Here is an 11,656-nt window from a genome sequence, read left to right as displayed (position 1 = left end):
CCGCCCGGGGTTCCGGCGCCCGGAGCCCCAGCCCGGGGCCGCGACCCGCTTCCGCCCGCCTGGCACGGGGCCGGAGCCCGAGCAGCCACTGTGGAGCGCGGTGGGCGCGAGGCGAGGGGCGCAGCGGCGCGGGGCGGGGAGGGGGCGCTCGCTCGCTCCCTCTCGGCTGCGCACACGCCCGTACAAACTCTCACACAGACACACGCGGGGTGCGCTGCCGCCGCCCGCCGCTGCTCCTCCTCCCGCCACCGCCTTGAGAGGGAGAGAGAGGGAGGCAGAGAGAGCGCTTTGTCCGCGCGCCGCCGCCCGGCCCGGGACTCTGCCCCGAGGAGGCAGCCGCGCCGAGTCCCCGCCTCCGCCTCTGCCCCCGGGCGGGCCGGGCCGGCCGCGGTGGGGGGAGCCAGGCTGAGGGTGGGGGTGGGTGGCGGGCGGGCGGAGGGCGGGGAGGGGGGGCGGAGGAGGAGGAGAGACGAGGGCAGCGGAGGAGGCGAGGAGCGCCGGGTACCGGGCCGGGGGAGCCGCGGGCTCTCGGGGAAGAGACGGATGATGAACAAGCTTTACATCGGGAACCTGAGCCCCGCCGTCACCGCCGACGACCTCCGGCAGCTCTTTGGGGACAGGAAGCTGCCCCTGGCGGGACAGGTCCTGCTGAAGTCCGGCTACGCCTTCGTGGACTACCCCGACCAGAACTGGGCCATCCGCGCCATCGAGACCCTCTCGGGTGAGCACTCAGGGCGGCCCCCTCCCCCCGCCTCGCCCCGCTCAGGCCGGGACGGCGCCGGGAGGGAGGCCGAGTCCGGCGGGCGGCGCCCGGCGGCGGCTCCCGCGCCCGCACGCTCACTTCCACGCACCAGACCCTCAACTCTCGCCGCCGGCCCGCTCCCCTCCCCCCACAGCTCTGGACTCTGCCCTCGCCCTCGGGGCCGCAGCCTTGGGGCGCCCCCCGTGCCGCTCCGAGGGCTCCCGAGGCTCGCCGGCTCCTTAGGGGCACCCCTCGTTCCCCTGGCGCCCCGGACTGCTCTGAGCTTCCCCGCCCCCCACCCTTTGAGCGTCCCCCGTCTCACTTCTCCCCTGACCTTCCTGTCACCCCCTTTGTCAGGGTCCCCCCTTCCCCAAATCCAGCGTCTCTTCCTCCTCCCCCGGCCGGACCTTCTCTCTTCCCGTGCCTCGTGCCCAGAACCTCTCGCCCTCTGGCGTCTCCTGAGCCGCACTCTCCTTTCGAGCCCCCTCCCCACCTCGCCCCACGGCCCCCCACTTTTGACACCTCCTCGGCGCCACCCTGGTGAGCCCCTTCGAGATCTTGGGGCTCCCCCAGCCCCAGCCCTTGCACGACGGCACATCCCCTCGGTCCTTTCCCGAACCTCAGTCCCCTCTCGCTTGCTCTCTCAAGCGCTCCTATTTTTCTCTGAATTTTTTGTCCGATTTTATTGAGAAGAACTCGGGGCTGGGGGCTTTCCGCCGCCCGTTCCCCCGCCTCCCGCTCGGCCAGAAGCACCTTTTTACGAGGTGCCCTGTCTCAACTCGGTGGGGGCCAGGGTTGAGAACCGGGAAAGAGGCGACCGGGGGGCCCGCGAGCGCGCTGGAGCCCAGACAGGAGACGGAGAGCGACACACACACACACTCGCGCGCGCGCACTCCCCAACTCTCCCCAGCACACGCTCCGCTCCCAGCCGCGCGGGCCCCCGGGCTCCGGCCGGCGCCCCCTGAACCCCGGCCCGGCGGGAGCCCCTTCCCCACCGGCGTGTGGAGTGGGGGCGGGGCGGCGGCGAGGCCAAGGTGACACCCAGGAGCGGGCAGGGACAGGGCTCTTGCTGCGGCGGACTCCGGGGGGCTTCGGCTCGTTTTCTCGGGGCCACCGGGAGGAGAGGGCAGGGAGGGGAGCCCGGTAGAGCCTTCGGGCCCCGGATTAGCGGAATGGAGAGGTGGGGGCCGGGAGAGCAGCGGGGCCGCGCCAGCCCTGCAGCTTGAGTTTCAAATGAGCTCATCCTTTCAAATTGGCGCCGCTCTTTATTAAATTTGTTTTTCCGGTAATGCCACCCACGGCTATACCTGGGGTCCGACCCGGGCTCGCACCCTTCTCGCCTTGTCCCGAGACACGGGGCGCCCACCTTTCTTTCCACTGGGAACCAAGTTCGCCCAGCTCGATCCGGGTAGGAGACCCCTTGGGGGCGCCCGAAGGCGGAGCCCGAGCGTGGAGTTCCGTGCGTGCCCCTCCTAGACCCCCGCGGGCTTGATCTAAGCAAGGTTCTGAGTGCTTTAATTTCTGTTTTAAAGGTAAAGTGGAATTGCATGGGAAAATCATGGAAGTTGATTACTCAGTCTCTAAAAAGCTAAGGTAAATATACTTTGCTTAGTTTTTTTTTTTGCGATTGGCCTTACGTATAAGTAAAAAACGTACACATAGCTTTAAAAAACGTGCTCTTGGTAGTTTTTAAAGGGGCTTTTGTTTGTTTTGTTAGTGGAGATACATAGTTTAGAAAGCTACTTTTTTTTTTTTTACTTTCATTATATAAGGTGTTTACTGTTCTTAGAAAATATCTGGTGCCTGATTGGGGGTCGGGGTGGCGAACACTAGCTGTGTTCAGTTCGCTGGGACCCTGTAACTTGTTTATCAAAAATCGCCTCCCACCCCCACCTCCCGCCCCTACCCCCAGCAGAATAGCAGCAAATGCTTGTCAAGACTTCCTGTGAGATGTGAAGAGTAAATATTTACTATGTCAGCTAAATTGCTTAACTAAACTTAGCGATTAATTACTTTTCTCTTTTAGATAGTTTAATGTTGAATAGTAAAATAATTCAGTAAGGGGTCAATATTTTGCATAGCTTTCTAAAGAAGTTGGTTGTTTGGATTGGATGGCAGTTAAAAGCCGGACTTTTTCAGTCACTGAGACTACTGAGTATAGTTTCTGAGCATTTTGTTGTTGTTGCTTGTAAGAAATGTTTGCGGCTAAAATAAATACCCTTGTGAAATCTATAGTTATATTTAAGTGCACTGTTGTTAATGACGGAGTAACAAGTTTTGTGGATGTTGGATTTCTCCACAGTGATTTGCTAACATGAGAAGAGAAGAGAAAACATCTTTGTTTAAAGTTTATTGTGGACTTTAAATTTGGGCCCTTTATTACTCATTCTAAATTTTTTTCTTCTGCTGTGTGTCGAAACTTAGTTTATATCCCATTCACATACATTTCTTCACCATTAGTCATTAAGTAGCTGGACTGGAGCTGTTCAGTGAAGTTTTTGATTACCACCTTTACAGTTTATCAGTCAATAGTTTAACCACCTGATTTTTGCCAGGATTGAGTAGATTTTAAAACAAACTACCCTAATTTTATAAATACTTAGATGTTTTGTTGAAGGGATTTTTAAAAATTTGTGTGCCACATTTCCAGATATGTTTTATTTTAAGTAAGCAACAGAATAACTTTTGTTTGCAAATGACCTCTGTGGCATATGAGAAAATTACTTAAATCCTGTTTTTTTTTTTTAATTTAAAAAAGGTGAGTTATGATTTGCAGTTTCATGTGTAATATTAAGCTAGTTCTTTCCTCTATTGGGAAAGATGTAATGTGTAACCAATTGGTTTTCAATAAGGTATTCTAAATTTGTATACTTTTCTTTAAAATAATATTTTTTGCTTGAGAAGTCCAAGTTGAAGCTTTCTGATATATTAGCTATTTACAACAAATATAAATTACTATCTCAAAACACTTGAAAATTTGCAGAATGAATATATTGAACAGTGAAATAACTACCCCAAGTATTTGATACAGTATGTTTCTATAAATGTCTAATTCTGTTGGCTGTTTGTGGTTGTGAATACTTTTGGGGGTTATAATTAGTAAAAAAAAAATTACTAGAATTTTATCTTTGTTGTTGTCTCATTTCATGTTGCAGTGTGCATTATTTAATTTTGTAGTATATGTGAAATACTGGTTTATCCGAAGTTATTAACAGCTCCTAAAACTTCTCACAAATGTACTACTTTTTATCTTTTTTCTTTCAAAATGCAGAATATTTGCTGTTAGCTGGAGTGTCATTTAAGTAATTTTGTTCTGTTTAAGAGTTCAGAATTAAAGGCATGTTCCCAGTTTTTAGTATAAATTAAATAAAGAGCAATCTAGGATTTATACAGCCCTATTAGTTGATGATTTCTTTGAACATGTGGGCGATGTGAAATACCCAGGAGGTAGATTAAAATGCGCTGTGTATGATTCACTACACTGAAAATGTTTAACATTCCAAATGTATGCATAAGCTGCTGCTCTAGAGGAGTTGCATCATTTCTGATTGGATGGTTTTAATTTTTTTTCCTTTCCTTTATTAGTTTAAATGCAGAAATTAGCTACTTGTACTGCAGGCTAAGGGAGAGATAGCTAATGACCGGTATTGTGTACTGAGATCAGACTTCAGGGATGAAGCAGCTGTATGTTCTCATGTCCTGGACACTACCACGTTGATGGCTTTCTAAATCCAGGGTACTGTGACATTTGAAACCAAAGCTTTTATGTTATATGGAGACTATTTTGGTGTTCTTGTGTTGCGTTTCTATGAATATTAACAAGTTAGAAGTAAATTTGGCAGTGTTAAGTCAATTCTGTATGTGGTTTTTGTGTTAGTTGAAATGAAAATGGGAAGAAAATAGTTCATCCTCATTGCTTGCTTACTTAAAAATCATTCAACAATTGAGTGCATTTTCTTTGTATTGTAGTGATTTCTTTGATTTCTCAAGAATTAGTTTTAATATCTATATCTCAAATAGATTTTTTAAGGTTAATGATAGTTTGGGAGTAGATGTTTTTATCTTATGAAATTATTGTCATGCCATTTGCTTACCAGTTGTATCTTTTGTTAAATATTCTGGCATCATTTTATAATAGCATAATAGACTAGATACCATTATTTTCTCAGGGTCCCTTAGAAAACTCTTTTCTTTTTGCAGCGTATGTTTTATTCTTATTAAATGCAAATTATTCTAATGTCAACCACACATAAAGCATTTATTTCTCTTTGTAAGTTGGTTTCAGGCTCTGTTGAATAAAAGCGTTTGAATCTTTTTTCTCTATTAATATTTCTTGGTAGTACATATGGTCAAATGTTTATTAAAGAGGAAAAAACTGGTAAGCTTTAAAATGCTGTTAAAAGTTTTGGAAACTTCCTTGACAGAAATTTCATTTTTGGTGTTGATGAAGGTTAACTTAAAAATTATGTATATATATATATATATATACACACACACACACACACACACACACACACACACACACACTGCATGCCTTATTTTGAACTAAGACATGCTAACTTGAATGTGCTTTTGTACCTCAAGCTGAATGATTCTGTGAGAAACAAAACTTTGAAAAATGCAATTTCTGCCCACCTCTAGGAAGTAACTAAGTGGTTCTAGACATTCTTTCACTGAGATGGTGTGAATACTATGAGATAGTGTAGGAAAAAGCTATGAATTTGTCTTTCATGAGTTAAAAATCAGTAATTGTGTTCACTCCAATGCAAATGAATTTGGTCTCCTATAGGAATGTTAAAGAAAACAGTATCTCAATTGTATTTTGCTTGTATGTACTACATTGTGTATAGTTGAATTAAATACCAAAAAGAAGAAAAAACATCCAATCTCAGGCCCTTCCTGCAGCAGTCTTTTGCTGCATCAATTTTTAATTTTCTAGAAACAGAAATGACTTTTATTAGGTTAAAATTGTGTGGTACCTTCCTATTTTGAGAATTTGTTGACTTAGAAATTAATACCTGCATTTACTTACATAGATTCCATGTGTAGATATAACATATATTAACACAGAATATATGATATTAAACTGTAAGGTTACTTTTGATTTGGCTTTGGAGTTAAACTTTTAGTTTCCCAGAAAAAAAAAAGTTAGTAATTTTTTCACATGGTGCTAGGTAATACCCTAGAGAGTTGCATATTGTGACCTCGAAGAGATAAGTATTAGAGTTAAAATAGAAGCAATACAGAAAAAAATGAACTTGGTGATATTGGTTAAAAATTCTAGTTTACATTTTTAAAAGACTGGTTATTTGATGCTTTTACATCATTTAATTAAATATTAGAAACCAATGAGATTTATACATCAAAATAGATTTTATGGTTTGCTTGATTTTTTTTCAATTCACCAAATACATAAAATTTTTAAATTGTAGTATAACAATTGATAAAACTATTTAATGGCTAAACACCTAAACATTAATTCCAAAAGGTGATTTGTGATATGTAGTGCAGCTGTCAAATGGTGCTTTTCATGTATTTCCTTATATTTATGGCCAGGTATAAGATGACCAGTAAGAGATGTTCTAAGCATTTTGTTTTTTATTATGTTAACCTGAGATTATCCTTTGGTAGAGAGAAGATGAGAGGATATTAGTAATATTTGTACAAAGCCTTTTATACTTGGTGATCTAAAGTGCAATATGTTCTCTTTAAGAGAAAAAGCATTCAACTTTTACAATATTTTTAAAAGAAGATTTAGAACAAATTGCATATCAAAATTATCATTTCACTATTATTTTGAGTAAACACGTGGTTTTTGTGTTTTTTTAATGTGTGGAGGTTGCTCCAGATTTTCAAGTACTGTGTTGGGGAAACGTAAATGATTTTGAATTATGCATAAAAGGATAGTGACTTAGGCATATTTATTAAAAGTCAAAAAAGCTATGAAAACCAGATTTCTACAGGAACTGTTTATATATTTGATACTTTCAAGCTTTTCTAAATATTTGCTATCTGTAGCGGAATCACTCTTCCAAGTCCTCTATGAAACCTTCAAAAGTAGATGAGCAATTGGTCAGAATTGTTAGAGGATATTATTTGAGCTAAATGTTTCCTCTCTCTGTTTCAGTCGTGTACGTGCAAGTGTGTGTATATGTTTTTTGTGGGAGACAGTTTCAGGTAGATGGTATCAAGAAGGAGCAGGAGATCTTTAATTGAACAACAGTTGCTCTGGAATTCAGTCTTGACAAGGCTCAAGAAAGTTGCTTGGTGATTGAAACCTGTGGCAAAGGGAATCAAGTGCAGTGATATTTGCCTTGAGTGATGAATAACTCTTGTAGGTGGTTAACCTTGTCGTGAAAGCCAAGTCACAGGTACCTGGAGTAGGTTTTACAGTGAGCATGCTACTGAAAGAGGACCATCAGTGCAGCATCTGCCCTCCTTCCTTTTCACTTGGCTATCCCGTGTCACAAAAGATTCTGTGAAGGCTTTGATGATTTTATAAGCCATTTTTTTAAGTGTCAGAAAATTCAAGATTTGAATATGCACTTTCATTTAGAAATTCTATACTTTGAAAAGCAATATAGTATTTTGCATAACACAAGTGCTCTCAGTGAGTAAACTTCATTAGAAGAAGCGTTATATTGAAATAGTTTCTTTGGAGACTTAAAAATGTTGAATTATACATTTCGAAATGTATTTTTAAAAGTTATATTTAAACATCACAAAAGTCTTCAGTGTTTCAGTGTTAGAAAGTAGTGGGCTTGGCTAAGCTAATTTTTAAAGAGTTCATGCTCTAAAACTTTCAGTCAAAAGCATTATCTTTCAAAAGCTATGATTAACTTCTTAAATTGAGAGATGGGAGTGTTCTGTTTAACAAAACATGCCCCCAGAATTTATTAGTAAAGTCCTTCTAATATTCAAATTCAAGTTCAAATTATTTTGGGTATTCATTCAAAAGCAGTATCATTGAACAAATAATAGCAAATAAACAGCAAACACCTACCAATGAAGATAAGTCTTTCCTCCCATTTATCATCACCATTAAAACATTTTAAATCTTTTACTTTATAATTTGACTTCATGCTTACAAACTTATAATTTTCATTGGTGGCATGGACTCTATGGGTTCTATTTTAGGCAGCAAAATTGCAGAGTGCTCAGAGCATTATTTTTAAGGTTTTACTTTTCCTGTTTTGATCATGGACTTTAGTCTGGTCTCTCCATAAAATAGTGAAGAAAAATTATTTTCTTTTGTAGAAAACTTCAGATTCTGTTGCTTGGCTGCCAGAGAGAAGAAGGAATACAATAATTATTTCTTTAATTTGGTTTAGAGTTTGATGGTATATTGAGATAGAATAAGTACAACAGTGAAAATGGATGCTTTTTCATTAATAGGAGGCATTCAAGCCCAAAAGCTAGCCCTATTCCATCATTTGATAGTTATGTCTCCTCCCCAAGCCTCTGCTTTTCACTAAATAATATCTGTATTTTTGAGATACATTTTGTTTATTCCTCATTATTTATCTATTCTACACTTTATTTCTTAAAATGTGAACATTCAGTTGGGATTTTCCCATTCTGTTTAGTGTCAAGGACATTTCATAAATAAAGCAGATATTTTAATAAGTCTGATAAATGAAAATTAAGAGTTCTGATTGCATGTTTTGAGCTTTCTCTTATTTACCCATATCATAATAAATGTTGCATCTAATGACCAGAAAAATTTGTACGGGAACATTGCAATAAGAATTATATTTTCAGTTTTTCTTATTGTCACATAATTAATGTGTCTCAAAGTAAGGATTTGCTGTAGTGAGAAGCTTGAATTTTTAAATTTTTGTTTTAAATGTGATCAGAAAGGTTGATGATTTCATGTATTGGTATTTAAACAATGGTAGTAGTATTATCCCAGGGAGGAGTATTTTTTGTGTCTGCCTCTTATATTCATACAGTACTGATGCTGTTCCAGCCTCTTTGACACATTATTTCATTTATTCCAAATAATAATTTTGTGAAAAATAGGACAATTGATATTATCTCTTTTTTTGGATGAGGAAACTCAGTTTCAGAGAAGCTTAATAATTTGTTTAGGCCACATGACTGTTAATTAAGTAGTAGGGCTAGAACCCAGGTCTTTTGAGGTCCCTGAGTCTCGCTCCACTGTGCTTCCTCTCCATTTAACGTTTTACATTAAAGAAGTCATCAGCTGAATGTGTTACAAAGTTGAAAGAGTGCTATTCAAGAGTGGTAGAAATATATGAAAATACATTTGTGAATTGAACCTTTGCAATGATGCCACATCAGTCCGAGTGATATGTACTTTGCTATAGTTTTTAGAAAAAAAATAATTAGAAATAGAGGTAATTTTAAAAGTAGCATTGCACGTCTTCCCATCTCTGTGCTTGCCCACAGACAGAAGTGGGGAGTATACCTAAGCAGGTTGTGGGGTTGTTGTTGTTGTTGTTATGTTGCTTTTTTCAGCGGTTGTGTTCCTGACATAACAAGACAAACATTTCTTTCAACATCTGAGCCACACAGATTAGACAGCGAACTGTCACTCGGGTCAAGACTATGTGCCATGTGGTAAATGAAAGTCTAGCTCAAGGAATCTCCTGGGTGGGTTCTTCACGGGGTTCAGACAGCCTGTTGCAGAGGTCAGGGCTGTGTTGTGGTTTATGTGTTTCCCTGGTAGAAACTGCCAGGTCTTTCCCAGAGGTGATATCTTTCTCAACGTCACTTTCTGTACTGAATAAGGCCTTGGGCCTCTTGAGTATGGGGTGAGTGTTAATAGGGATAGTATCCATAAAGTTCTGAGTCCTTTATTAATTTTACAATCGCACAAAAAAATATGCTAAATAATGAAGCATGTGAACTACAGTTCATTTCCCCTCAACTGTAAACTTTTCCTGCATTTATCTTCGTTTCCTTTAACTCTTATGGACTGTTTATGGTGCTGGTGGGAGGGAGGGAGGAATTATCAAGGAAAAAAAAATAGGTGAAAGAAGGTTATTTCCAACTCCCCATGCATTTCTTCGAGTTAGTACAGTCCAGAGTGGGATATAGCATTTTCCGTGGAATTCTGACTCAGGAGATGGGGGAGAGGAAGAGAGGTAACTAAAACTGGGTGGCTGCTATGTGCTAGGCACTGGACTAGGCTTCCTGTTTTATCCTCCCCACAGCCTGAAGGATCCGTCTTTATCCTTCTTACACAAAGGGCTCTAAAGCTTCAGACTCTAAAATAACTCCTTGCTCCTGACCAGAACTTCAGAAGGCAGTGGCTTGTTGTCCATCTCATTTGAATACTGCAACAGAACCTTAGCAATGAAGTAGAAAGTTGTGATAATATGTATACAGGCTATAGAGTAACTTTGTATATTATTCCTAACTTGGAATAAGAGACAAAATTTCCATATATAAAACCTATGCTGAGAAAGATTAGGAGCTGAAGTTCAGTATATTTTTAATTTAATATAATTGAAAAGAATTAAAAGGGTTAGTCATAATTTGAAGGAACTTCCTTGAAGTAGTCCTATAGTAGAAGCACTTATATAAAGAGAAAGAGGTTTTTTTTAAAAATCATTGTGGTTGACAGTTAAGTATAAAAAACATACATGTATGAAGTGTGGGAGGAGGGCCTGTTCCATGCCTTTGACCCAGATATATATATTTTTTCAAATCCTGAAAAAAACTTGAGGTTTTTTGTTTAGGATACAGAATGTTGCACAAAGGTTGGCATGCTTTCATTTTTGTATGTATTTTTTAAAATGTGTATGTCTTAGAGAAGGAAAATAATGGAATTTTTGTAAATTACTTTTTAGAAAATGGTTCACCTTATTAACAGAACATTTTAAACCTCTTTGACACGTGAAAAAGTCAGTGAAAGCACTTTTGGATACAATACTTAAGTATCTTTATGCATTTGTTACTTTTTATCTCATGCATTTTGTTACTTTTTTTGTTTAGTAACATAGGACTTAAGATACAGTTAAACCACCAATGAAATGAGATATATAAGAGGTTTTCTTCTAGATAGACGCCATGCTTTTTGACAAGAACATAATTTTATATAATTTATGAGATAAAATAATTACTTTCCCCAGTCAAGAACCTCTAATAGAGCTTTAAAAATTACCAGGAAAGACATTTTTATTACTATATCTTTTCTTTCTCTTTGAAAAATGAAACAAAAAATCGAGTGGTGATTCTTTGGACAGGTTAACCTCATACCAATTTATGAAATAGAGGGTGTTTTTGAAAAAGCCCATGTGAGGATAGGCTGTATAGTATTTTTGGATTACATGGAGACCTTTTACTTTGGTCCCTACTGATCTTTGTGATTTTTAACAATGCATACTTTGAAATTTCAGTGGATGTTTTTCTTTATCATTTCTTATCATTGTATGAATAAGGTTTTGAAGTAAAATGTTTTGTGCCTCTTTATTTAAGAGAGTCAGAGGTAGATGATAAAAGCAGTTTAACACTGAAAAACTGCAGTTGAGCCTGTTAAATTATTAAGAAAGAAGGAAGGGAGGATGGAAAGGGAGGGAGGAGAGGAGAAAGGAGGAGACCATAGAAGTGTAGGTGACTAAACCATGTGTACAGCTTCTGCATTTTCTTTCTATACTTCCAGAGCGCGTGGCAAAGACTGGTCCTCACTGATTGTGTGTGGAAGATAGTAAGTGATTCCAACGGTGACAGCAGGACTGGGAGTCTCACACAACGTATTCTTTTCTTTGACACTTAAAAACTCTGAGTATGTGGTTGCCCTGCCCCAAAAAAGGTTTTGCATTTCTTTCTCTAAGGCCTCACACCGGCCACTTCCTCTCTCATTCTCCTTCTCCTTTGCATTTCCTTGGGGATGGCTGGAAAGGGCTGGCAGTGCGGTGCCTGGTGTGTAGGCCTGCCTGCAGCCCC

At 40.8% G+C, this 11,656-nt stretch overlaps 1 protein-coding gene across 4 annotated transcripts in view; it reads left to right on the top strand.

The window, feature by feature from the left end:
* Nucleotides 1–461: 461 nt before the first annotated feature.
* Nucleotides 462–11,656, top strand: part of IGF2BP2 (insulin like growth factor 2 mRNA binding protein 2) — a 184,793-nt gene continuing 173,598 nt past the window's right edge. For 3 of the 4 annotated variants that reach the window (XR_004251168.2, XM_058426924.1, XM_032171830.2), the window contains exons 1-2: nt 462–721; nt 2,275–2,335. Coding sequence is in view for 2 of the 4 variants with exons in the window: in XM_058426924.1 (XP_058282907.1) it covers nt 544–721; nt 2,275–2,335 (239 nt within the window). In the remaining 2 variants the exon portion in view is untranslated. The remainder of the gene's footprint in view (nt 722–2,274; nt 2,336–11,656) is intronic. The other variant, XR_004251167.2, reaches the window with a different exon arrangement.

Source organism: Hylobates moloch, unplaced genomic scaffold (assembly GCF_009828535.3).
Source record: "Hylobates moloch isolate HMO894 unplaced genomic scaffold, HMol_V3 SCAFFOLD_13, whole genome shotgun sequence".
NCBI lineage: Eukaryota > Metazoa > Chordata > Mammalia > Primates > Hylobatidae > Hylobates > Hylobates moloch.
This window is presented reverse-complemented; position numbering and strand designations above follow the sequence as displayed.